Below are 26,851 nucleotides of genomic sequence, written 5' to 3'. Positions count from 1 at the left end.
TTAGCATTAAATGTATATTCTGTTTTCTTCACCGAGGTATGTGTACAATTTCACAGTACATAGCTGTGGGAGGAGGAGAAACTCCTGGTGCAAATCTAAGTACAAAACATGGGAGTATTGGGGAGGGGGGGCGGGGAGAGAGAGAGAGGCCTTTTCTAGATCTGTGTTAGATTTGTTGCAGTGTAAGTTTTCTTTAACATTAGGACTTTACCATGGCCAAATCTAGTCCCAATTTTCAGACTTCAAATTTGCAAGAGTTTCTCAGGAAATCCTTTTTAGGTACGTGGGGTAAGCTCTTGTACATTTTCAGTTGTGTCTAAATCAAAAAAGTGTAAATGAAGATGCAAACTTGGATCAAAAAAATCACATCGGCAGGATTTGCTTTGAACTTTCAAGACTCTGCCTCTCATATGCACGTACTTACAAGGACTGAAGTGTTTCAGATCTGAGGTTCTGGTCGATTGTCTATCTGATTGAGAAATAAGTAACATTCCCCCTCAGTACAAGCATTTGAGTTACCCCTAAATTCACCAGTTTTAATATACATTTTCCTTTTAATGGGCACCTAGAATATGCTGCAAAGATCATTTACCTTGCGCATGTTTCTATGCAAGTCACCCATTTTTATGCTGTCTCCTCTTTGCTATCATACAAAAAAAGCAAGCTGTTTGCATTGCCTTTGGAGGCACCTCATTACCATATCCATGCCAGTTTTGAGAAAGTAGCTTTCATGATTCTGATCGGTCTGTGATGCCAGCCTTTACAGCCCATTTCTTAAATTTTCATATATGCTAGGCTTTTCATGCTTTCTCCCATGATGTCCTCATGTTAACCTTATGTCCTCTGTCAACGACAGCAAAGCTATTTCTTTATCCTCCTTCAAATAAGCCCTTCCTCCCCTTCTTACGCTGTTCTTCGCGAGGATGACTGAAGGAAAACCCCAGCAACAGGTGGATGCCCATGCTCGTTGTGTAGGCCAGTAAGGTCTGTAAGGTATCTGTGTTTCCCTGCCTGTCCCATGACCTCTTCTCATGTAATTAGGCTATCGGCTTCCCGGAGCAGGGAACACCTCCAGCTGTGTGTTTTTACGGTAGGCAGCACAACAGGAGCTGATCCGTGCCCGGCACTCCCACGGCATCAGTGCCAGCGCAGTTATTTAGCCCTTTTTTGCCCGTTAACGCCTGCCAGCTGCCCACGCGTTTGGTACACGGCAGCCAAAGGGGGGTAACCGGCACAGCCGCGGGACGTCGGCGGCACACCTGCAGCTGTCCCGCCCTCCCAGAGCACACGCCGGCCGCCACCCGCGGTGCGCCCGGGAGAGCGGCCCCGCCGCACCGGGGAGCGCCTCGCTCCCGCAGCCGGGCGGTGGCGATCAGCGCCGGGGACGCTCGGGGGCGGGGAGGGTGTGGAGGGGGGGCCCGTTCCCGCCGGTGAGGCCGCGCCGCCTCGGCCGGCGGGAGGGAGCACGCCGCCGGCGGACGCCGAGGGGCTGGGCGGAGCGGGGAGCCGGGCCCCCGGAGGGGCGGGGGTGGGCCTCGGCGCCGCGTACGGACCCAGCCTCGCCTTCTCGCGGCGGGCGCTCCGCTCCGCGGCGCCGCCCCGGCCCCGCCGGTGCAGAGCGGCAGCTTTCGGGCGCCCCGAGGGGCCGGGCGGGCGGGCCGGGTCTCGGGGACCGCCGCCCCCTCGCGCGGGCCTGGGCGGGGCCAGGCCGCTGCGCGCCGGCCCCTTTAAGGCGGGCGGTGAGCGCTCACCTTGCCTCCTCCCCTCCCGCCCCGCCGACTAGGTACCGGCCCCGAGCTGAGCCGAGCCCTGATTGGGCGGCCGCCGGGCCCGGTCACGTGGAGAGGGGGGGCGCGCTCCCCACAGCCTCCAGGCCGCCATTTTGGCTGGAAAGTTTGGAATTTCCGAGCAGTGCGAGCGGGAGGCGGCGGGCGGCGCGAGTGCCCCAGCCCTGCCCTGCCCTGCCCGTCCCAGCCCGGCCCGGCCCGCCGCTCCGCACCGCGCTGCCCGGCCCGGCCCGGCTTGTCCCGTCTCTCGCGGAGGAGCCGCGGCGGGCGCCGGCGGGAGCCCCGAGCAGAGCCGCTTGCTCGCCGGCCGGCCGGCGGGTGTGCGGGTCGGTCGGCGAGTCGGTCAGGCGGAGCGGCCGCCGCCGCCGCCCTCCCCCCCCCCGCGCCCGGCCGGCAGGGGGAGCCGCGCCGCCGCCTCCGCCGCGCCGCCCTGAGTCGAGCTCAAAGTTTGTGAGGCGGAGCCCCGGCCGCCGGGGGAGCGCCGCGGCCCCGGAGCGCCATGCCCGTCAGGAAGCAAGGTGAGCGCCGCACGGCGAGGGGCCCCGGCAGCTGCCGGAGTCGCTGCCTGACAGCTGCTGCTGCGGTGGGACGGGCGGAGCGGGGGCGGCTGCCGGGAGCCGCCGGTCCGCGGGCTGCGGTGCGGTGCGAGCCCGCCGAGGGGCACGGTGCCGCCCGCGCTCTCCCAGGCGCGAACAAAGAAGCTGCGGGGCTGGGCTGGGGCGGTCCCGGCCGCGGAGGCTTGTTGCGTCCCCGGCGTGTGCATCCCCGGTCCTCCTACCTGGTGCGCCGGGGTCACCGGTGTGTCTGGTCTCCGCTTGCAGATACCCAGCGAGCCCTGCGCCTCCTGGAGGAATACCGCTCCAAGCTGAGCCAGGCGGAGGACCGGCAGCTGCGAAACTCCATAGAGCGTGTCATCAGCATCTTCCAAAGTAACCTTTTCCAGGCTTTGATAGGTAAAGGCTGACTTCTCTCAGTTTCTGCTCAAGCCGGTCGGTTCTTGCTTATGCTGTCACTTGTAGTGTTAAGAAGAAAAGGTGTTTTGCCCTTATGTTAGAAGCCATGTGCTTTTTGTCGTTGTGGTGGTGTTTTGCGTAGTAACACACGTGCTGTTACAGATCAACAGTTCGCTGGTTTCATATGCTTAGTTTCTTTGAGGCTTTTGACTGGCCCAAACTGCTTAAAACTGTGGTGCAACTCTTTCTTCTGTGACATGTTACTGTAGATTACTTTAGACTGGTTTTGCACATATCTTTTACTCACCTGAACAATTTCTAAGGAGTGTTGTTGTTGGTGTTTTTTTTTTTTTTTTTTTTTTTGTGAGTCCACTTGTGACAGGTTAATGAATGAATTGAAATAGTTTTAATCTAAGGCTGGATTCAGGCAAATGTTCATGCTGAAGATTCTCTAAAAATATCACAAAGTGTATATCTGAGTATAAACTTAAACTAAATGAGAAGAAACCTCTAATGCTTCAGGGAATACTACAGTGATCTCTTCTCCTTTGTTTGTTGCATATTAAAGTGTAGTGAAAACACTACTAGTTCTTAGAGTATTTGTAGTGCTTCACTTAAAATGTTCCCGTAAGTCTAGTTGAACTACTTACATGTAACTTTTAATTTCCTGCGTGCTTGTTTGGAAGAAAAATTGAGTATAGATACAACTTGCAGAATCTTCACTTTATTTGGAAACTTCTGCAGGGAAGTGGTGAGATGTGGTTTCTCCTTGACTGATTTTTCACTATCTTTGAGAGCTAATGAATGAAAGGGTTTTGTTAGTTTACCTTAAAGACTAAAATTTGTAGAGTTCTGCATCCTTTTCTTTTAACAAAGTAACGTGTCTGAATGGTACTGATAACAAACACTGTAGCTGATTTTGTTATTTGGCTTACTGCATGGTTAGTGTCATATAGGTGTACATCTTCATAGAACTGCAACTTCTTTGAATCTATGTTGTGGTGGAAACACAGGGACAAGCAAAACATAAACATGCATTGCTGCATGTGGAATGTTTTCTTCTGGAGCATTTATTTCATCATCTTATGTAGGTTTTCAGAAGATAGTAATCTTGCATGAGGTGTTTTTTATCATATAAGTTCATGAAAGGTAGTTGTGAAAATAGGTTTGTTACAGAAATCTTTTACTTACGTGAAGTCTGTGCATTTCTCTTCAATACTGAGTTGACGCTAACCAACTCCATGATGAAAAGCTAGACATAACCTTTGTGGGACGTGTATGAACAGGATTCGCTTATTGGTGAATCAGAATGTTGATGTCTTATATCAGAAGCTTAACGTACGGCAGTTGTGCTTTTTATTTTTAGCTGGCAAACTTGAATGTTAGCTACCATTTTTCTGGTTCTGGGTGTGTGTATGAGTGTGTGTGGTTTTTTTTGTTTTTTTTTTTTTAAACTGTCTTGATCCATGCAGTATTTCATTTTCTCCCCTTTATTGAATAATATACCGATCTGTTAGCCTTTGATATTCTAACCTACAACACGTAGTTTCTTCTCATATCCACATAAGGATCTTCATGGTTTTAATAACTCTACACCTAGTAGTAGTAAACTTGAAACAGCAGGCAACCTCATGTCTGCTGGCTTCATTCTGCAAGAGCGGAAAATGGGAATGTGTTGTTGCCGGTGTGGGCTACGTGGCCTGTTTTCTGGTCTTGTAAGAAGTTGTACGTTGCAACCATATAACCCTAGTTTTTGTTGAGTTCAATTCATCTGTGAGTGCACAATAGGTGTCGTGCTGCTTGGGTATGTTGCATTAACTTTGCATGTACTGGTTCACTGTATGATCATTTATTACGGAGTGTATGCATGTGTTCCCAAACTGTTTGTCTGAAAGGTGATAACACAGAAGGCTAGTACTTTCCAAGCAATTTATGCTGTCAACTTGAGTATTCCTCCTTTAGCCTGCTCCTTTCCATGGAAATACGTCGGGGGAGTTCTTGTTCGTGGCAGGCTGCTCCTGGCTATTGTGTTCCCGGAAGCATCTTTTTATGGTGTGACTGCTGCATGATGGGGGTAAAGAGTAGGTGGACTCCCTGGAAAAGATGTGATCTGGAGAGTGGCTCCATTTACTAGGAAGACCTTCAGCCTGTTCCTGCCTGTCCTCTTTCCATGAAGATCTGGGAGCAGGCTGGATGAAATACTCAGTTGTGCTGCAGGTTAGGCTTACCGGGGATATTGAATTTCACGTTACTTCATGGCTGATTTTTTAAGTGTGCATTTTAGAGAAGTTATGACGTGTTCCCAACTTAAATAGCCAATACTGTTCTGACAGAAAGTTTCAAGCTCAACTACCAAGTTATTTCTCCTATAGATACTTCTTCCAGAAAGCATGCTACTTCTAGTTTCATTTTTTTTTATAAAATCATACTAAAAAATAACTTCATCCATATATTTTCTGCTTTTTCTGCCAAGTTACTGCACTATATCCAAGACCTGCCTGTCCATGGTAGGTGAGAATGTTTGTGAAGGCTGCAGTCAGGATCTGTAGTCAACTTCATGTATCTTTTTTAGTATAATTTTTAACTTGGCAATCAAATGCTCTTCTTCCAAGCAATAAATAGACATTACTTTATGCACAGAAATATATCTTTGGGTTTATAATGGGGGAAGTCAGATATTCCTGAATACTACAGATTTTATCAATATTTCACATGTTTAGGTACACATGAAGGAATTAAAGGTTAAATTTTTTTTCTTCTGAATTTCCATTTGGATGCTGAAGAATAAATGGTATTATTTTCTCATTTGAGCCTTTTTTTATGTTGTCCTCTCCTTTTAATTCTATCAATAAGGTTTAAGTTCAGCAATCTACAAACTTGACCTGGTTCTTAAATATATAATTATGGCTTTAAATTATTTGAATGAGAGCAATAACTAGTCAGTGTGAACAACCAGTGTTATGAAATTGACATCACAATACTGTTATATTTTAAGTGAAATAACTGTAAGAACTTCAAATTAGTAACAAAACTGATAACCAATTGTGACCTCCTTAAAACAGTCTGTGAAAAAGCCCATTTTTTATTTTCTATGTCTTCTGTAATGTGGTATTTCCCATTGCCGTTGCTTCAGCCAGTCAAGTGTAATTATGTCTAGTACTTTAATTAAATGAATACCAATGGCCTGTAATTAAAATCAGCTTGAGAATAAAGTCAGTTTTATGTAAATTTCCTATTGTACAGTCTCAGAATTGTGTGGTATCTTTTCTAGCTTATGATTTCTTGGTTGTAGTTGTTAGTGATATTCTGATAATTGGTAAGGTGAATCAGTTTATTGAGAGACCAAAGATCTCCACATATGGAAGCATGGGATAGACTTAATTTCAATTTGGTAGAGTTTGGTATTTATCTTTAAATAGTAAGGTAATCTGCAGATAAGTTCTGCTTCTAATTAAGGCACTCTTTTACTTTCTTGTAAAGGTATTTATCTTTTTGAAAATGTAAGAGGAGGAACACTTGCATGCCGAAGTCTAACACTTTTGAGGGAAAAACATGTGAAGCAGACTTCTGTTTATACATAGAACCTTTTTGTGTAATTAAAGTCTGTTTTTAATGGGTTCTGTGCTGCAGTCGACTGTATTAAAATAGTCTTCTAAAATTAAAAATTTTACTAGTTATAGCTAGAAACATGAGGTAGTTTAATACTTTAAAAATATTCCTTCTCCTGACAATAACAAAGTCCATTTGCACAGGTGTCAGAAAAAGGGAATTCTAAAAGAGTCTCTACATACCCTGGTAAAGGACTTGGCTGTGCTGTCTTTCTTGCCTTGTCTGTCTTCAGTGTTTTTTGTTTTTTTAATATATTATTTTATGTAATATAAATTATTATTTATATATTATTTATATAGAGAGAGACTTTTTAGTATAAAATGACCCAATCAAAGTTGGTACCCTTTGGAGCAGACTGACCACATTCCTGCTAGATGGCATGTGGCCCCAGTTCTCTGAGCTATGTGGCATCTCTGTAGACATTTTTGCTCTTTTAGCTCCCTTTCAATTAGCCAGTGTGGAAATATTTTCTGTACTTGCTGGCTACATTGAAATCAAATGCAGTTAAAGCAGAAACACTTCTTCATAACTGAAACCAAAAGTACTTGCTGTTGGGTAAACTTCATTATCAGCTTTTATTTCAGTGATATAGTTAGTTAATAGAGCATGTGGCATGATGACACAGCTAACTTTTCAAATCAGCTTGGGCCTCAGAGAGAATTTTAGTTGTGGGTATGTGTCATTGTGTAAGACTGCCCTTCAGTTAACTCGAGGAAGGCTACTTTGTGAACTGCTTCCCATTTTCTAAATGTTACTGAGGCCCTAGTACAAGTTCTTTCAGACTCAGTTGAATAATATTTACATTAAGAATCCAGAGATTCTTGACAGTAAGTTGAGGATCTGGTTAGTCAGTGAATATTGTTTTGGTTTTTTTTTTTTATTAGAGGAAAGTTTAGAGAGAATTAGACCTTCTGTTACATTGGATACTACTGAAGTTGTACATGCTAAATAGGGTATTTATACATTGAAATCTTACCCGTGGTGCATTTCTGTGAATTTTTTTCCCAGATTGCAACTTCTGTTATACAGCATCTTTGCTCATATTTGAGGCTGAAACATCCTTGGAATATAGTTCTTGCAACTTTGAGGTCTTTGCTTTTTGGACAAGTTTCCTAAGGATATACTATGGTTATGCTTACTATGGTCTCCTTCCGAAACTTACGCAAAAGTTGGTTTGAGAGAGGTTTGACCTAGGGTTGTGTTTTCAAAGGTAGTTAAGTACTTGATTATTTAAATGTGTTTTTCTTTATCCAGATGGAGGGAAGATAAAACATTTTAATTGGTGTCCAGATGGAGTGTTAACTCAGTCATTGTTAGTATGCTTCTGCCATGCAGTTTGTCATTGCTTCAGAATGTCCCAGTTTTTGGAAGAACTTCACATCTTCCTCTTCAAGGAACCTAATGAGTGAAACAGTCTCATTGCTCTTCCTTTTTAAAGAACTACTTACTGTTCTGTATGTATGTAATGCAGTTTGATAGCATACAAAGTTTTGGTGGTGTTGTGTGCTTGCTTTTTAAAGTGTTTTCCGTGCTGTATTACATATGTGTGACAGTGCAATGTATTGAATTTTGGGGATTAGGTGCTGCTTTTGGTAGCCTAAAATAGCAAGTAAGACCAGTGTAAGTTGGGTGGCTACTGGTACGCAGATAAATAGTATTGTGGCAAAAGATTATCCTTGTAGTCGTTATACTGACTGTGTATTCAGTGTTGAATGCTGCCCTGTAGAATTTATCAAGTATTCTCTTCACAGCGTTGCTATTAAAAGGGGCTATTGACAAAAAAACTTTGTCAATAAATCTGCTGTTCATCCAGGGGCTGAAAAGAAAGTTGAAGTTGGGAATAATGAGTATAGTTTCCAAGTTCTGGGAAAGTTTATCTTCTGTCCTGTTCTTGCTTTATTTCCTGTGTTCTTTTACCTGTTTTCCCTAGTTCTGATGCCTGTCTCCTCGCATGCTGCTGTGTACCTGGCTTTGCTCCTAATCTCCCTCAACATTTGTTTTGCTGCTTGGGTACAGTGGAGAGGAAGGGGGAAAGAGTGAGAGAGGCTATTTGGTCTTAATCTTAGGCTTGCTTCCATGGTGATCCCAGCAAGCAAGAGCAGAACATCTTGTTCAGCTCTGCAGCTGGAATGCCATGTGCCTCCTGTGCATCTGGTTGCCTGTATTTTGAGGGATGGTGCTTGTTTTGGTGCAGGTGGAATGAAATCTTCAAAGAAACTGAACTCTAGCAGCTGACTAGTAGTCTCCTGGCACAGATGGCTTCCTGAATTATAACTAGGCCAAATTTGCAAGAATTTTAAGAGACTGCAGAAGGTGTAGGACTGACACTAGAACAACCTCCTTAGCTTCATATTCCTTCCCCAAATTAGGGGAGGCTCTAGAGCTCTTTCGCAAAGCTTTTATAGGGATCTTGTCATGTGCAAATATCTTCCCAGCCATGTTCCTCAAAAAAACCTGAGTTATTTTGGCTTGAAATTAAAAGGTCAGCCTAAGACAGAGGTGCAATAAGGAAAACTTGTGGACAATTATAAAAACATTGCAAATTTTAAGTCCTGTTTTTAGAAACTGGAGTTAGAATTTGGCTGCAGGAAGTGTACAAGTGTTACTGCTGGTGGAGATGCTAGTATGTGTTGCCGCCAGTGTCAGATAATTACCTTGGAGTCTGTGAGCTTACTGTTGGTAGAAGAAACCAATGCTTGTGCTGCCTCCTCTAAGCAGAGCTACGCACCTGTATGAAAGCTCAGCTTGGAGTGTTGAGTGAACTCATCCCCAAAATAGTTTGGTTCTTTTGAACACATTTGTCTGGAGAGAAACCTCTTCTGTCCTGTACTGACACTATTTAGGAGACATCCTACAAGTAAGACTTAATAGTAACACTTCCTTTGTCCCTGACAGGTTTTTGTTACCATTAAAGAAGGTAGATACAATCTTTTAAGGAAAAAAACCCAACAGGGTTATACTGGCTGCTGATTTGCAGCTGGGGTTGAGATACTTGGAGAGGGTGGATAACTAGGAGTTTGTTTTTAGTTTGGATTTGCTTTTTTTTTTTTTTTTTTTAGGCTTAGGTTGATGACTAAGTGTGCATGAGGTGGTATTAAATCAAAGAGTTTGGACAGCAGAAGTTTGTTATGCCAATTTTTGCCTATGTGATGACAACTTTAATTTTTTAAAGTTTTTTCTACCTTAGTTCTGAACATAAAGACCCTCTGGGTTTCTGAAGGGAAACTGGAAAGAGACAACATGAAGATATGGTGAAGGAGTGATTAGTAAGCAAAGAGGAAAATATGAATGAACAGTTTGGAAAGCGTAAGTGCACAGGCTGGCAAGGGGTTGAACATCTCTGACTGTAAAAAGCAGCTAGAGGAATAAAAGCAAACAACTAGATCCGAGGTTAGATGAGGGTGGTTTCAGTTGAGCGCAAATTAAGGAGCACTTGTGTTAGAAGTGGAAAACAACATCTCCTGGAATTTGAGTTAAGCGAAGAAGTATGTGCAGAAAGGTTAGGACACAGTTACTGAAACAAGTGGAAGGGCTGAGGATGAGTGTTTGGATGCTGCAGCTTGTAGCAAAGGATCTTGTAGAACAGAACACGTGTGGTAAGAAAGTTGAACTGCAAGTTGCAACTTTCATTTTTTAAGAAGTCTTGATTGTGCATAGCAGTAGTAGGTTTTGGTTTTTAAAGAAGAAATAAAAAAAACCCCAAAACAACTGGAATGGGCTTTACATGGGTTGTGATGAGGCTGGTTTTCACTTTTCATAGTATGAATGCAAACATTTATTTGACTGGACACACACACCATGACACAACACAACCAATGAATACACAAAGAGAATACTTAGTTGACTCTGATCATTGGCTTGGTAAATGGATATGAAGCATTTCTTTGTGTTTTGTATTTTCTTCTTGATCACTAATAATATACTTTTCAAGTCTTGGTTTACTTGTGTTAAATGGATATTCTTGGCTTGATACAGCAGGTGAAGTAAGCATGCAGGATTGAGACTTTGTTAGAAATAGTAGGAGTTCTTTACAACTGAAGAATGAAAGTCTGTAGCATTGGCAGACTCTTGCCTGTTCTGACGGTGATCGTGACTCTACTTAGATTTTGTCTATACATTCATTATGTAGGGCTGCGAAGAATTTCGCAGATGCCATACATCTCAAGTTGCCCTGAACTGAAATAACATGTTGACCTTTGTTTTCCTTGCTAATAGTTTTAAGACTGATGTTTTCAGTGCTTCAGGTGCTTTGGCAGGGAGCCCTAAGAAAGAAAGATGTCTTTATCACCCCCTCCACCCCCACTAGAATTAGAGAAGTACTTAATTTGTAATGGCATGACACCTCTTCCTGGACAAAGTACAGGTAGTCAAATTCTTAATGGACCTGTTTGTTTATGAAGTTACCCATATTCAACAAAAACAGGCATTTGTATGTGCTGTATTTGGATGAGTGAATGTCTGAGAAGAGGCAGACCAATGAGAGGTGACAAAGGAATTGCTTACATGGATGGATCTTCAAGTGAAATGCTACACTGAAATAAGTCAATTTCTGAAAGAATTCATAAGCTCCTTGGTTGCTTGCAAGCCTGAGGGAGCCTGGTTGCTCTGAAAGGTTCTTCTGAACAAAGCTGGTATCGAAATGCTTTGTGCAGTGAAGTCTGTATGTTGATGCAAATGTATCTGGTGGTTTTCTGACTTGCTGACTTTGTTGGCTGAAATTGGTTTGTTCTGCTGCTGAAAATCTATCAGAAAGGAATGCCTCATCAATGTCAGTGCAGAATTAACTATGTAGCTGGAGCATATAAATCCTGGTCATGCTGCTGTGCAGAGGGACCTTGACAGGCTGGAGAAATAGGCTGACAGGAACCTCATGGAGTTCAACAAGGAGAAGTGCAAGTCCAGCACCTGGGAAGGAACAATCCCATGTACCAATATATGCTGTGTGCCACCCAGCTGGAAAGCAATTTAGCAGAAAAGGACCTGGGGGTCCTGGTGGACACCAAGTTGAACATGAGCAAGCAGTGTGCCCTTGCGGCAAAGGCAGCGAATGGTATCCTGGGCTGCATTAGACAAAGTATTGCCAGCAGGTCGAGGGAGGTGACCCTTCCCCTTTGTGTTTTAGAATGCAAAATATTAATTCAGAGTTTATAAAAAGTGAGCAAACAGAAAACAAACATGAACTTCCTAAATTAACTCTTGCTCATGCACAAAGCTGTTAAGTACACTAAAACTGAAAATCTTCAAATGAGGATACAGTTAATACAGCATATACAAATGTGGTTGTTAACTTCCTGTATATTGTGGTAGCAGTTTGCAACTTTGTGTAGCGTATGGTGGAAGGACAACAGTTCACTGTTTTACATGCACGGTGTCCAGTACAGTCTGTTGTAGTAAATGTGTCAGTGTTTTAGTCCATGAAATGTTAAGCTTGTATGGAATTTCCTGGCATTTATTTAAGAAAAATCACCTATAACCCACAAGTGGTCAAGATGCTTAAAGTCTAAAAATGCAAAGCCTAAAGACAGTAAGTTACCACGATCATCAAAGGACTGCTTTTAATTTAAAAAAAAAAACAAAACCATAGAATCATTTAGGTTGGAAAGGACCTTTAAGATCATTGAGTCTAACCATTATGCTAACACTGCCAAGTCCACCATTAAACCATGTCCCTAAATGCCACATCTACATGTCTTTTAAATACCTCCAGGGATGGTGACTCAACCACTTCCCTGGGCAGCCTGTTCCAATGCTTGATAACCCTTTCGGTGAAGAAATTTTTCCTAATGTCTAATCTGAACCTCACCTGGCGCAACCTGAGGCCATTTCCTCTTGTCCTATTGCTTGTTACTTGGGAGAAGAGACTGACACCCACCTTGCTACAACCTCCTTTCAGGTAGATAAGTAGTAAATGCCAATGAAATTTTAGTGATTCCCTCTATACCATAATGTTAAAGGTCCAATATCAGAAACCTAAAGAACAACATCATGTAAAAAATTACAGTGAGATGCTTAATACTTGTTAGAAAGCCAAAACCTATTAAAATATGGGCAGGGAAGAACAGGGAATGGTAGACTGAGTGGTAGAGGGAATCCTTCCTATGGAGATGTACGGTGTTGATGGTTTCTTACTATTCACTGTTGTGTTTTCTTGAGATTATTTCTGTTTGCTAACATACTCTGTGCTTCATTCTTTTTTCATTACTTTGCAGTTCCATGTTACATTTGAATTTCTTGTATATATGTTGTGTTTTACATATGCTGGATGCTGCTGCTTTGTTCTGTTATTCCCCCAAACTGTTTTTGCCCAGTTCTCAAGGTTGGTTTCTTTTGACTAGCAATTAGCAGTTGGTGAGTTGTTTATAGCCTTGAGGCCTCTGACGGTATCCTGTGCCTTTATTGTCAAGGCCTCTGCTGTCGTTATGTGCTTGTGCTCCTCTACTTTTATTCTGGGGTCATGGGTAATTCATTCCCTACAGAATAACTACTTGTTATTGATATCTATTAGCTACAAAAATACACACACACCCTCTTACTTGTATATACAGCCTGTGTGTGTGCATGTACTTATGTATAGCTTTTACTTAGCTTCGGACAGTTGTGTGATGTAACACCCTATTTTTATAAATGTTTATATAAAAAAATACACACAGCTTATACATAAACAATATTTAAATATCAGAATTTGCATATATATGTTATATATATATTCTATATATATTACATGTAACACCTATTGGTTTTACATATATTTATATCGCACAATTGTCCGAAGCTAAGTAAAAGCCATACAAATTAGATAAGTCACTTGGTCTTTAGATAATTGCTGTTAGAGTTGGACAAGCTAAAACAATGCTCCAGGCAGGCCAAGGCAAGTCCAGCGGTTATTAGCTTAACGTGAGGCCCATGGCCTGTTACAAGCAATGTCAACACCTTGTTTATGGGGTTACACGGTTCCCTTCAGAAAATGCAATTATCCCATCTCTGACGTGGGACTTGCAGAGTTACAGTTGCCAAAAGGTTCACGCATAAGTGAATACAGAGGATAATTCTGCTCCGCTTTATTTTACTAGCTGACTATACTAAAATTACATATTCCTTTCCTGCAGAAAGGTATTTGTGGGGACCTTGGCTTCACAATAAGATTTTTAGAACATGCACTGATCTTAAGTTAATCCTGATTACAAGTGTACTCTCTGTTGAATATATAGCAAAAAGTATCAGACGTTCCACATACCAGTAGAAATGGCAAGCAGAGGCCTTATGTCTCATTTCTAAGGAGCAGGGAAGAAATCTATCTGAAGGAATGGTGTCATGTTGCTGGTTGGAATCCTTGTCCTTGGAGGCAGATCCTCTAGACAGGATTGATGTAGGCTCTTGAAGTGCCATCAAATATACTTAATTTAGGAGACGTTGTAAGAATTTGTTTGCTTCTGCAGTTGTGCTCTTCTTTTAATTACTATGTTGTGGTTTTTAGTGAACCTGGAACTCCCTTGTGAAGTAGATTTGGGTTTCAATTTATATTCGGTAGATAACTCTTTCTTGTTTGCTTTAAGAGTGAGAAGTTTTAGCTTCTAGTGGATCACATTACTGGTGAATGAGCCTGTTCAAAGAACAAAACAGAGATGAGTGCAGAATACAAGAAGGGGGAGGGGGGAAATACACCAGCAAACTGCTTGTAGTTGGTCAACTTCTACTGTAATGAATACTGAAAAAACCCCTGTGTTTGTCACCACTGCTTAGCTTTTCACATTAGTAATAAGTTAAGAAAAATAATTTTCTTTTTCATGTCTTAAGAGCCCTCTTTTTCAGAACTGGTGGTCTGTCACTTGCTTTGTATAGACTTTTATTCTTGTTGCCGTCAAACGTATTGCTGATTTGGCTACTTAATGTGGTTTTACTTGTAAGCTGACATAATTCCAGGATGATTTTCTGTGTTGCCTACCATTCATCACTTTTTGTCACTTTGGCTTTCCTGAAACTTTGTGCTCCTATTTTTTGTCAGTCAGCTGTTCTTTCAATGTTCCCCCTTTAGTTAGAAATGTTCCCCATCTGTGTTTTCTTTTACTGTTATGTGATATCTGATCTGAATTATTTTTCTGTAGCTTAGTTTTCTCTAACTTAGTTTGAGATCTAATGTGTCTTGGAATTAAAGTGGGAGGAAGGCTGGGACGTGAAAAGAGCACATCTAGCTTGAAGAAGGAATCTAACCATAAATGTAACTAAAAAAATTAGTATTTTACTACCTGCTGTTTGTAAGAATTAGGAAAATGTTATAACTTTTCATATGTTAATAATGCATCCACAGATTAATATGACTTCAGTAGATAGTTAAGTGTGTTCATGTGGTGAGATCTTTTTGTGAGCTGATATGTAGCAGTAGACCAGAAGAAATTTTTTAGGTTGAATTTAATATGGCCTGATTTTCTGGCTTTAAAAAATGTAAATGTCCAGCACTCATTCCTTGTGGACCTAATGCATTCAGGGTGCACATACTGCTTGTTTATACTTCTAAGTACTTAATGTTTGTGTTCTGAATAGTAAAAATGCAAATAAATGTGTTCTTTTTTTTTTCTTTAAAAAACTCCACAACAACAACTAGATATTATCATATAGGCACCCAAGTTCCTAGAAACTTTTTTTGCAGATTTGGAGCAAGTTCAGGATAAACAGAAACTAATAACCATATTAAGTGGTGTATGTATTTCTGATACCTTTCAATAGTAAGTCTATTGTGGTGTCCTTCATAGCGAAGTGGAGAAGATGTATGGGAAATGTGCTTTTTGAAACAAGTCATTCTGCAGTATAAATAAATGGCTACCTACGCTGGCAGGGACTTAAAAGAGTAGTAGCAGAATTGAGAATCGGTGCCCTAGATTTCTGTTGCAAAACAGTTGCACAAATAACCCCTTCCCATAAATAATGTAGTGATCTTCCTGGCTTGGTTGCTGTGGATTGCAGCTATAGAATCAACTTAAATGACTGCCTATTTTAATATACAAAGTACTCTCTACTGGGGGGGGGGGAATCTTTACTTGATGTGCTTGATTGATGTATTAATGTTAATGCAGCTACAAGGCAAATTTGCAACTGAGGGAGCTAATGTGAAAGATAGATTTAAAGGCAATTTGTATCTCTTAGGCTGCTTTGCTCCTGTATATCTAGGTCACTTAACATCTTCCACAACCCTCACTGCTATTTCTTCCAATCAGCAGCGCTAACAGCAAGTATGACTTTAAAAATTAATGTAAGCAGTTGATAGGAATTTGACTCTTGCTCAGAGAAAAGATACAAATGGAATTTGAGAATTGCTGTTTTCTGAACTGGTAGAGAGCAGGAGTGCAATGTCTATATAAAAAAAAAAATCTAAGACTGGAACACCATCAACAGTAAGACTTCTCTTATTTGTGTGGTCTTTCTTTTGTGGTGCAGCTCTATAAAGGAATTAGTTATTGTACCTCTGTTAGTGATGCTGGACAGCTGCTGAAAAGCTACAAGATTCTGCAGATTAGAGTCCTCCTTATTCATGGCTGGGTCCTATTTACTTCTTGGGCTAACTGTGTCTGTGTTTGTCTTGAAATTGGTGTAATTAAAAACATGAGTTTACAGCTCCTGTTTAGCAGACTTTTACTTCAAAGAAGAGACTAAAAGCTTTACAAGACAACTTCATTTGTCTGCCCTTCCCTTAGCCTATACCTTTTCAGATTTATTTATTTATTTGTTTTAATATGAGTGTTTACAGATGTGATTACAGTTGTGGTAGCAAGTTTCATATGCTTATACTTCATAGAAAGTATAAACACCTTTGATGTTTCTTCAGATTGTGTTATTTTTGTTGGTGCTTTATGTAATGGATAGGATGTCAATTAAAAAAACCCTAACGCAGTCAGATTCTTGTTCCCCAGAAGTTTCCAGCTGAATCTTCAGGGTTATAGAAAAAGCTGTTTATTAGTTCATACGTATGACTTGTAATTCATACTGTTAGAAGTTTCATCCTATTTCTGTTACTTAGACTGAAAAAGCAGATGACGACCCATCCTGATCAATCTCCTTTTTCCTAACTTCTTGCAACTTCTCTCTCTTGCCAGTTTCATCAATATACTTATATTTCTCTGGTCATTTAATTGAAACATATACCACAAAAAGGACCTTCTAATATTGCCTTTGAACAGTAGATTTCAGATAACCAAAGGCTCCATTAGCTAAAATTATGTATACCATAACTTGAAGCATAGACCTTCCCCCATCACTTCCACTATCCCAGCTTCTGCTGTTCCTGCTGCAGGTCATGCTACTGGGGTTGGTGGCAGAAGCCCAAAGTGAGTGGGGACACATAGGCTCTGAGATGATGGGGTGCAGAGAGCGAGTTGTGTATCCTGTGGGGAGATTCATGTGATCTTGGTGATACACCTTCATCTGTAATAGGTAGATAAAGTAGCAGGTATCAAATTTGTCTAGCGGGAAGGAGATGTTGTTAAAATCAGAATGTTATAGTAACTATAAAGCCTAACTTCTCAATTTTTTCACATCTTTAGATATTCAAGAATTTTATGAAGTGACCTTATTGGACAATCCAAAATGCACTGATCACTCTCAGACATCTGAACCAATACAGCCTGTGAATACCTGGGACTTCTCCAGCCTTCCAAGCACAACAGTGACATCAGAAACACTGCCAAGCAGCCTTAGCCCAAGTGTAGAGGTATGATACAGAAATCTCTGTCTTATTTTTCTTGTTGAGATTATTAGTTCAACATTGTTCTCTACACTTCCTTCATTTTATAAAATATTTATTTCCATAGAAAACTTACATTATTAAGATCAATAGTTATAGGGGATTTAATTATTGAAATGTTTAATAAGATGTGTGCATTTTGCTTAGTCAAAAATTTATAAACTTGTTTGTCAAATATACCATTAAGTGACCATTAAATTGGATTTATGCTCTGAATTTGGCACCTCACTGACAGGCTTAGTATTCTTATATTCATCCATACTGGCGACTCTTCAGTCACTACTTCATTAATAATTTGGGAAATCTGAAGCTGTATCTTTCTGATAGTAAACTTTTCAGTCTGTTCATAAGAAATTCTCTGCTACTTATATAGCTGTGTTCTGGAAGGACTTTTTTTGGAAAACTACACAAATCCAGTTGTCACTCATGAGTGGTGAGAAAACTGAGCAGGGAAATGCACACCGATGTATATTTTCACTAAATTAAGATCTCCCTGCCCAAGTTAAAGTTACAATGTTGCTTGAATTTATTTGCATCAGACCTATTAATTGTCCCCAGAGAGGTGAACTTTGTTTCAAGTGTGCCCTCAATACTGATGGCATTGGAAAAGGTATGCGAGCTTCTCAGTAATAACTGAAGGCAGTGTGCTATGATGACATGTTTTCATGAAATGGTAATAGGGCTCAGAAAGAGCACTGGGGGAGATGAGCCAAAGGACTAGTGCTGCAGCCTGCAGGGAAGCTCGGGAGCTTGTACTACCCAGTGAGATAAGGTGGTTAGGATGCCTTACTGAGTGAACTCTATCAGAGGCTGTTTGGACTGTGTAAGAAAGTCCACGTAGCTGCAGAACATAGGCAAGTGTGTGATGTGCTAGTGAGTTTGTGCAGTTAAAAAAAAAAAAAGTGCTTGTGCTTATTGTAGCTTTTCTGAAATTTGTCATATTGAAGCTAGTATGAAATGTGTCAGAAATGCCTTAAAGGAAACTGTAGAGGAAATCTAGGAGTTGTGTTGTGTTCTTTCAAAGTAGAAAATGGCTAGTAGATAAAAGATCAGCCTAGCCAAGGACAAGAGTTATATATTGCCAAGAACAGTCACTAAAATGTCTTTACATGAAAAAACTGAGCAGCTGAGGTATACCATATTTTTCAGATTTGTAAGTAACTGAACACTGAGAGATTAAAAGTCTAGTTGAACTTGCAGTGTAGGAATGGATTATTTTACTTTGATTTTTATGAATCTTGATTATACACTGAAAAACTTAAATTATATGTCACTTTGGAATCTTAGTTACCTGAAATTGCATAGAGAAGGCCACTGTTATTACAGTCACCTTAATGAAACTTTTCTCTAAGAATTGTCATCTTTGGAGAAAATGGAGTAATGCTAGGGTATATGAGAAATAGTATTGAAAACACCTTTGTGCTATTTACTTGTATGCCATCATCTAAATCTTAGGCTTAGAGCCGTAGAACTTCTCTTTCTGAAGGTGTGGTGGAAGTAGTCTCTTAGAAGCAGGAGTGAAATGGACTGTAGACAATAGGGTAGGCAAGGATAGGCAAATTTTATTTTGTCTAGTGAGGTGTTTTGAAATAAGCTGGCTCAAATGCATTTCATGTTTGCCTGTGCAAAAAGCTTAATGAGGCAATTTAAGAGTCATTAGAGTTGCCCTTAGTCACAGAGGATGGATGAAGTTCCAGAAAATTGCAGATGGGCAAATGCTATCTTTTAAAAAGGGTGTGTATAGGAGCAAGGCAGGGAAGGAGGATCCAGGTTTAACAGGTACAGGGAATGATTCTACAGTCTTTTTGTAGCTCTTTGAAAGTGATAAAGGAGCCAAATAATAGCCATCGTAGTTGTTGATAACAGTTTTGTCAAACAGTTTCTTTCTAATGTGGTAATAGTTCTTGTGGTAGGAAGAAACAGCAAATGTGATAAATTCTGACTTTGGTAAAACTTTTGGCATGGTTTCACAGGCTATCTTTTGAAATAATATATCAGTTAAAGTTTCTAAAAAAATGCATCCTAGTTTGAGTTATTAGTGAAAATAGCCTGATTAAATTATAAATTAAACCATGGGAGGAGAATGGTGTGTTGCTACTTCAGAAACTAAGACTAGAATTAAGCCATGAGCAGTTGAAGTAATTAATGGGCAGGCTTTAGTTCAGCAGGACCAAGTACAGTGTCCTGCACTTTGGTTGTGCTAAAGTAGCACCCATAGAAGTTGAATAGTTAAGAAGTGGTTTCTCAGAAAAGATCTGGGTCCTTTTTTAATCTCAAGGTGAGTCAGTCATGACACGTTAATACACTAAAAGAAACACCTTATTGACATAAGAGTGTGGTGTAAAACTGTTCTGTTCTACTTGCTCTGCATAAAGCTTTGCTGGAGCAGATATCAAATATTGACAATGTCAAATTTAAGGTACTATGGTGCAAAAAAGATGTAGAAGAATTTAAGTGCTTAGAGGGGATTGACAAGGAAGATCTACAGCTTGAAAATAAATGAAGACTGATGTAAAGATTTGGTGCTACTTGAAAGAATTGAACACTTAATTGGGAAACAGAATTTTCTTGTGTTTGTAGGCAAATGGAAAAAAGATAGTTTGTGCCTATACAAGATGTATTAGACTCACACTATAGTAGTAGGCTTAACAAAAATGTTTTAAATGTTTTCCTGAGCACCAGAATAGCTGCGTATGGGCAGTCTCCCTTACTGAAGGTCTTTAACGGCAGCATAACGGTCTTAAATGGCTTAAATGTTGGATTTTTTTTTTTCCTCTAATACACCTTGGAACAGTGTAATGGACTTGAGGATTTATGTCCCTACCAAACCATTTTGTTATTGTTAAACATGCTCCTAATTCCAGCAGCTGGGATTGTGAAGCAAATATCTGCTGCTATGAGACTTGTGTTACAATGTTCCAACTGTAGCACACGTGTTGTGCTTCCCTGATAGGGGAAACCTGCTGAAATCTGAAGTGCAGAATAGTGCATACTGTTAAATCCAGGCTGTGTGATTATTCTCCCGTGACCCCTCCAGAATCTGGAGAGCTTATCCTATAAAAGTGTGCTTATTTTGTGACCAAGATGTCTACAATAAGAAAGACTAATTTACCAGTTAAAGGGTAGTGTTGTCCCTGTATCTTTCTAAATTTTACATGAAGATGCATGTGAAGGTGTAATTTAATTATGAAGTTGCATCTTTAGTTTTCATTTTCATGTGCTAGTAGACTGCCAGTAATACAAGGACTTGTCATTGATGCAGTGTCATGGACGAGAGGCACATTATCATGGCAAGATCACTAACGTGTTGAAAGAAAGAATGGCTTAATTTGAGAAGTCTCACCATAGACATAAGTGTATGTTCTCAGTTGAACTGTTTGCTAGATAATGCAACTGCTTCTCCAGTACAGTCTGGTGGTCATGGTATGTAGTGTTACCTAACAGAACCTGACATAGTATGGATTATTTTGTTATTTTTCTAAGTGGCCCAGACTTGAACATTTATGACAAAGCCACCTGTCTTCCTTCAGATTTTTTGTCTCGAGTATCATGTGAATGTCAGACAGTTGTTTGACCTTCAGTATATGAAGGTCAGATTTTACATTTACTGCCAGTAGTTAAAAGCACAGTTGCATATATTGGTGTTGATCCTAGTTTATGTGAAACTGAAACCAAACTTTTCTCACAGTCTTTCACCTACAGTAAATGTTACCTTGTATTTCATGAGTTAGAATACTACTTCCACATTATAGTTGTAAAGGTGGGCAATTTTGAAGAGTGGTAGATCAGTGTTGGTTTCATTTGCTTTTTCTAGTATATCTAAATGTCTTAGTTTAGCTTTCAAATATATATGGAAGTTGTTGCAGTAAACATATAATCTTGTACATTTTATTGGTCTTAATTCTTTCTTCTTCAGTGACGTTTTTCTTCATATACCTGTAAGGCAATACCTTTCCTTCAGTAATTTGAAATGTAAAAAAAATTATGAGGAGAAATTCTTAACTAATGACAGTTTATATTCCACATACATATTATGTGTAGTACCTGGAAATTAATGTTTTTATCTTGTAAAACTTAATGCATTTTCATTTCAATAATATGCTTCTTTTTTAGGTACTTAGGGGTTTTTTAAATATATTTGGTTTTGATCAACCCAAAGGCATAACAATTCTGGTACAGCATGTGTTTAATGATTTGTTTTGCTTGCTGAAATTTACTAGAGATTGGAGGGAACTTGAGTTTAGTATATCTGATTTTGTTCATAGCCAGCTTTTTTTTTTTTTTTTAACAGAAACTGTCACTTTTTAGACTCGAAAGGCTGCTGCCCTATTCAGTATTAGTTCATTAACCAGATACAACCAGATTGGCATACCAGATGTGCTTTGAGATTATTTTAGCTCTACTCTATTGTTTGCCAGGCTGGTAGGACTGCAGGGGATAAGAATGGGACAGTTTTGCTTGCAAATCATTAGCCTTGGAAGTAATACCTTTCAACCCTGTTTCTTTTACCTTAATGATACATTTTTGCTGTAGTTATTCTGGGCCAAATGAGTATTCTTCCAGCTGACACTGTGATGGTATATGTGAGAGTTGCTTGAAAGTGGGAATATAATGCTCCCCTAAAATGATTAAGGATTGCATTACAAGAACTTTCTACACAGCTGACTTTGGGAATGGCTTTTTAGCAATGTGTTCTTGTGTATATACATAGAATAGTGGTATACAAGCTTAGGTTGCCTGAGGACTTTAGATGGGACATAGCCTAGTTCCGCTTTTGCCTTCCTACTTCTGGATCAGAAGACTAGAGTTTGTAATCCCCATAGGTATTGTGTTAGGGAAAGCTAGAGCTATAGATTGCAGTTTTCCTGTTCACAGCAATCTGTTTTCTGTCCTTTATATTTCCTGGAACCTTATTTGACAGTTTTATTTGTTTTAACCAGTTTTATTTGTTTTATTTGTTTTAACCAGTACAAAAAAGATGATGAGGCAAAAAAAAAGAAAAAAGTGATAAACAGGAAAGGAATGTTAAGCCTTTCAGTACTAGGAACTAGCAAAAAAACCAGAATATAGATTCAATTTGAAAAGGATGAAAGGTGCATACCTTTTTCTTATGTGCATGAAATACTGAGTTTTAGGTGTGCATTGGCAAAGCAGCTAACAAATCTAAAGTGAGATATCTCAACGCTAGTAATCCGGTGAGAAGTATGCGTACAGGAGGGAGCAGTCTTTTAAGCTGTTTGCTGTGATCTGTAGTGCCATCTGTAGGTGGGATAGTTTGTGTTTGAGAAATAACGGTGAAACTTGAATCACTGGTAGAAATCTCCTTTGACCTAATTGAGTAGTGTATTGCTAAGGAAATAGTTGTCTCTTTTTTTAATCTGTAGGGTATGTGTTAATATTGTGATAGTTTTAAATCCGACAAGTTAAGTTAAAAAGTGTTTGCTGTTTAGCTTGAATTAAAAGTACACACAATTTCATTTTAGATGTTGAACCCCCCCTCCCCGAACATGTTTTCTCTTAGGTGCTGGAACTCGATCTGGAGTGTCTTACAGTTGGGCTAACAGATCTCTGTATTTAGTAATGGTGGCTGAAGTACTTTGGTCTGATTTGTGGTTTCCCCATTTATCTGCCCATGCCTATGCGTTAGTGTCTGGCATGTAGAGAGATTGTCTGGCTCACTGTCTTCTAAGGCCTTATTAAAAGAAAGCAAAAGAGGAAGTAAGGAAAATAGCTGAAATTATAGACGTCAGCTAAATTTGATGCCAATGTAGGTTGAAAATGAAACTCTCTAAACATCTTGGAATCATAAAATAATTCAGGCTCACTTGTGAGGTTGGTTAGATTGCAAAGGGTTTCAACTAGCTGAGCCTTGATAACCTCCAAGGATGTGAACTGCAAAACCTTTCTGGCTGATCTGTTCCAATACTTGGCTATCCTCATGGTGAAAAAGCTTTTCCTTTTTTCTGATTGAAATGTCTGTTTCAGTTTATCTGCAGTTTCTCATGTCGTTCCATCATGCAACATGCGCTTGTCTCTGTTTTCTGGGTGGCCTCCTTGTAAGTACTGGAAGGCTGCTTTTAGGTTCCACTGAACTTTTTTCTCAAACCTAAAACAAGCCCCGTGCCCTTATCCTCTCTTTAAGGGGCAAGTCTTGCAGCCCCCTCACCATCTTAATGGCTCTCTGCAGAACTTGCTCCATGTTATCAACATTCTTGTGGTATTGGGGGCCCAAAACTGAATGCAGTATTCCAGATGCCGTATTAGAAGTGCCAAGCAAAGGGGACTAATAGTTTTTGCTTGATACTACTGACGTTTCTGTTAATGAAGTTCCTGTTAACCTCCTTTGCTATTAAGGCATACTGCAGGCTCGTGTTCAGTTTGCTCAATATTTGTAAAAACACAAATAATAGTCAATGTCAGTATTTTGAAAAGGGATAGAGTTAAGCTAACCTAATTTTCACCTACAATATGGGAATTGGTTTTGTTTACAAAGTAAGTGGTAATGTCTTTTTAACCTTTGTAAGATTTTGGTAGTTTTGTGTAACTTCTTAATAAGATGAGCTGAGATTAGTCTAGAGGAAAGAACTTTGGATGTATGGTTTCTAGTGGAATGAAAAAAATCTGTGTTTAATCAGTAGCAGTTTGTATTCAAAAAGGAATTGTGCATCAAGCAGTTAATCAGGATCTCAGAGGAAATCTCAGAAAGAGATACCTGCATATGTAGAGTGTGTTATTAAAGCAGCAGGATACTCTAGTTCTGTTTTTCTGTTTCTGAATTTTGTTAACTGCAGTATCCTCACCTGGCCTTTACAAATGCAGTCATACCTGTCATAATAGCAAGCTGTTCCTGGGAAAATCCCAGACCTATTGCACTGTCTTCAAATACCTTCTTTGCCTTGATATTTATAAAGATTCAGTACCGACTAGCTTGATGATATGCTATGTCTGATTGTTGTACTCCCTGTTATCATACTGGTCCTTTATGCTTGTATCCGTATGTGTGTATTGCCCATTATTTATACCCATTCCTTTTCTGCAGAAATGGTGTGCTGTTTTATTTGAGCACCTAATAGTGTATAGTCTTGGGTCACTCAGGAGCCTCATTGCTTTCTCTGTGTTAACGTTACAGTGGGGAAATGATATTTGCCTTGCTAGGTATTTCACCTTCAATTCTTGAAATCCAGGCTGTTTGTACAAATAAAAGAATGTAAGTTTTGAGCCAAAGCTAAGAAGTCTTCCAGGGGCAGGCCTCTGGTCAAATTGAAGGCAAAAGCAAACAAACAAATCCCGTGCTCAGTTCAGGATGAATACACAAGCAGTAAAAATCTGCTATTTCTAAAACCTTTCCTTTCTCAATTCAGAAGTAAATAGAGAACTTGCAAAAATGATGTGAATTTGGTATCTAATTATGTGTTTTTTTTTTTGTTTTTTTTTTTTACTTGTAACAATTACATCTTGTGGCCAGGTTCAAAGGTAGCTAGATAAATTAGATTACAGCATCTTATAATTTTAATGCTTTCTTTACTAAAGGACCTGAAAAAATGCTTGCAGTGATGATAGTGCTTGATCTTTACTGAGTCTTTGAAATGCCTCCTCAAATATGCTGAGGTTGGGCTATTGACATACCCTTGCAAAGCTGAGCTGAGCCTGCTTCTCTGGTTACACCTGTGACAGCTGTGTGTTATGCAGGTTTTCTCATAGAATCTGAGAGCAAATTAGCATTTAAACCATGTGCACTTTTAAATTTGTGGATAGATGAAGAAATTATTTATCTGCAAAATCAGTATTTTCCAAAGCATTGTTTTAATTTCCATGATTTTATTTCTATGCATGGTTTGTCCGTGCATGGATTTTCCTTTATTTAGTTATCTGGTGACTTTGTAGATAGAATCTCTCACACTGGAAAAAGGATAAGCCTGTGAAAGCACAAGAAGTGACTGCCAAACATAACCTGAAAGAATTGGTAGCTAATTCAAGGCAAGAAAAAAAAAAAATCTTTCCTTTATGTTTCTCACATGAGAATCATGCTTTGTTTTTTTAATATTAATGCCACAAATAGTGGTGAAGGGAAATGCACTTTTTCCTTCTGGCCAGACTGTATAGAATAGTTGTTGCTGATTGTTACTGTGATCACTTGGAGCTGACAGGACAGAAGGGTTTATTTTCAATAAGTATGAGTGACATGAACATATTGCAATGCTTCTCACAAATTCAGTAGAATAATAGTGATTTTAATGGCTAACAGTACTATGTGGAAATGTCTTACTCTTCAGTGCATTAAAAATTAGACTTTTCATGCATTTCATGATTTTGATTCAAGTTTTGGTGTGTCCTTTAATATCTTTCTGTTGCTCCTCATGATATGATTTAAGGGAAAGAAGGTTCTAAGTTATTTTACCAAGTTGTTTAATTCCAGTAGTTTTAGTTCTGGTTTCCTTGCCTAGTTCTGATTTTGAAAAAACCTGTTTCTTCTGAGCTCCAAAATTTAACATGTGCTTGCTCATTCAAGGAGTTTTAAAATTGTCTTCAAGAAGCTACATTATTATTTCTTATGACAATGATAAGCCTCATGAATGTTTGAGTCTTGGTCAATCTTTTTTGAATATTTATTTCTTCGATGTGCACTATTTCCAATGAATGGTCTGCAGAAACTGCTTTTGGGCTAGGAAATACTTTTATTATGTACAGTGCTCTCTTCTTTGCGTACTTATGCATCTGTGTGTTACATTTATGAAAATGTATATTGGTGTTTGCTACAAAATTTTTTGTTCTACCAGTATGATATGTGTGATTGGTGTCTTTTTTTTTTTCCTGTGTGGACATTCTGTTATTTGTGCTTAGCTGAAGATGGGTCTTGAGAACTGTGCAGACACTTACCAGAAGGGCTTTTAATCCATCGTAGTGGTGCAGTGATTGGTAAAGGGCTCTAATGTAGCTTGATTGTACGTGCTATTCTGATTTGTGCATTGGATGTGTTACTACTTTTCAAGCATGCTTGTTATGAGATGACTTTCTCTTTGTGCCCTCTGCTCTGAAGTGTTTACTGTGCCCGTTCATGACGAGCAGTCTGTTCCACAAATCCTCAGCAAAGATATGCCTTTTCCCCACCTATCTGGATAGGTCTCTTTCCACACCTCATGATCTGCATCGGCAACCTGGAAGAAGTTATGTGCTTTGTATGACGAGACTAATGGGCCTCAGGTCTTGTTAAAAGGATGATAGTGATTGGGAGGAGAAAAAAAAATGGCATGATGATGATCCTTAGCTCTCAGAGTGTCCCAAAGAAGGCAAGAGAATAAAAAATTGAGGGAAAAGAAGAAAGTGATTGACCCTGAACATAAGCTGGTTGTAGCCAAGATTAGTCTGCAGAAGCTTAATCTTGAACCATGGTGGCTGAGAGAAATTTGAGTACTGAGAAAGTATCATTCATCTTTGCCCTTCATAGAACATGAGGGACAAGCAGAGCTTGCGTGTGCTATTGGGGCTTCTAAAGCGAAGTTTGTGCAAGGAACATACATGTGGGCTGACTGTATGTCTTGGACTAGTCACTGAAGATGTTTCTGGGCAAGACACTGGACATGTGCTAAGTCACCTAAAAATGCATTTCCTCAGTTTCCCTTACCTTTTTGGATGCTTGCACTTTGTTAATTTCTCTGAACTTCACAGTCTTCCCAAGAGAACACTTAGGAAATTCAAGGATAATTTGTATGTGGGGTACCACGTGTGCATTCAGCTATGAGAGTAATTTTTTTTTTTTCTCCTTTTCTGAC

The 26,851-nt window shown here is 39.8% G+C and overlaps 1 protein-coding gene across 20 annotated transcripts in view; it reads left to right on the top strand.

The window, feature by feature from the left end:
• The first annotated feature begins 1,868 nt into the window (after window positions 1-1,868).
• DLG1 (discs large MAGUK scaffold protein 1) overlaps window positions 1,869-26,851 on the top strand; it is a 173,225-nt gene continuing 148,242 nt past the window's right edge. For 5 of the 20 annotated variants that reach the window (XM_052803512.1, XM_052803508.1, XM_052803507.1 and 2 more), the window contains exons 1-3: window positions 1,873-2,305; window positions 2,609-2,740; window positions 16,882-17,048. In XM_052803512.1, coding sequence (XP_052659472.1) covers window positions 2,287-2,305; window positions 2,609-2,740; window positions 16,882-17,048 — 318 coding nt within the window. In that variant the 5' untranslated portion in view covers window positions 1,873-2,286. Of the gene's footprint in view, window positions 2,306-2,608; window positions 2,741-16,881; window positions 17,049-26,851 lie in introns of all 20 variants that reach the window. The other 15 variants (XM_052803501.1, XM_052803505.1, XM_052803499.1 and 12 more) reach the window with 6 other exon arrangements.

The sequence above is a fragment of the Harpia harpyja genome, chromosome 12 (genome assembly GCF_026419915.1).
Source record: "Harpia harpyja isolate bHarHar1 chromosome 12, bHarHar1 primary haplotype, whole genome shotgun sequence".
Classification (NCBI taxonomy): domain Eukaryota; kingdom Metazoa; phylum Chordata; class Aves; order Accipitriformes; family Accipitridae; genus Harpia; species Harpia harpyja.
The sequence above is the reverse complement of the archived record's forward strand: the minus strand, read 5'-3'. Positions and strand labels throughout refer to the sequence as shown.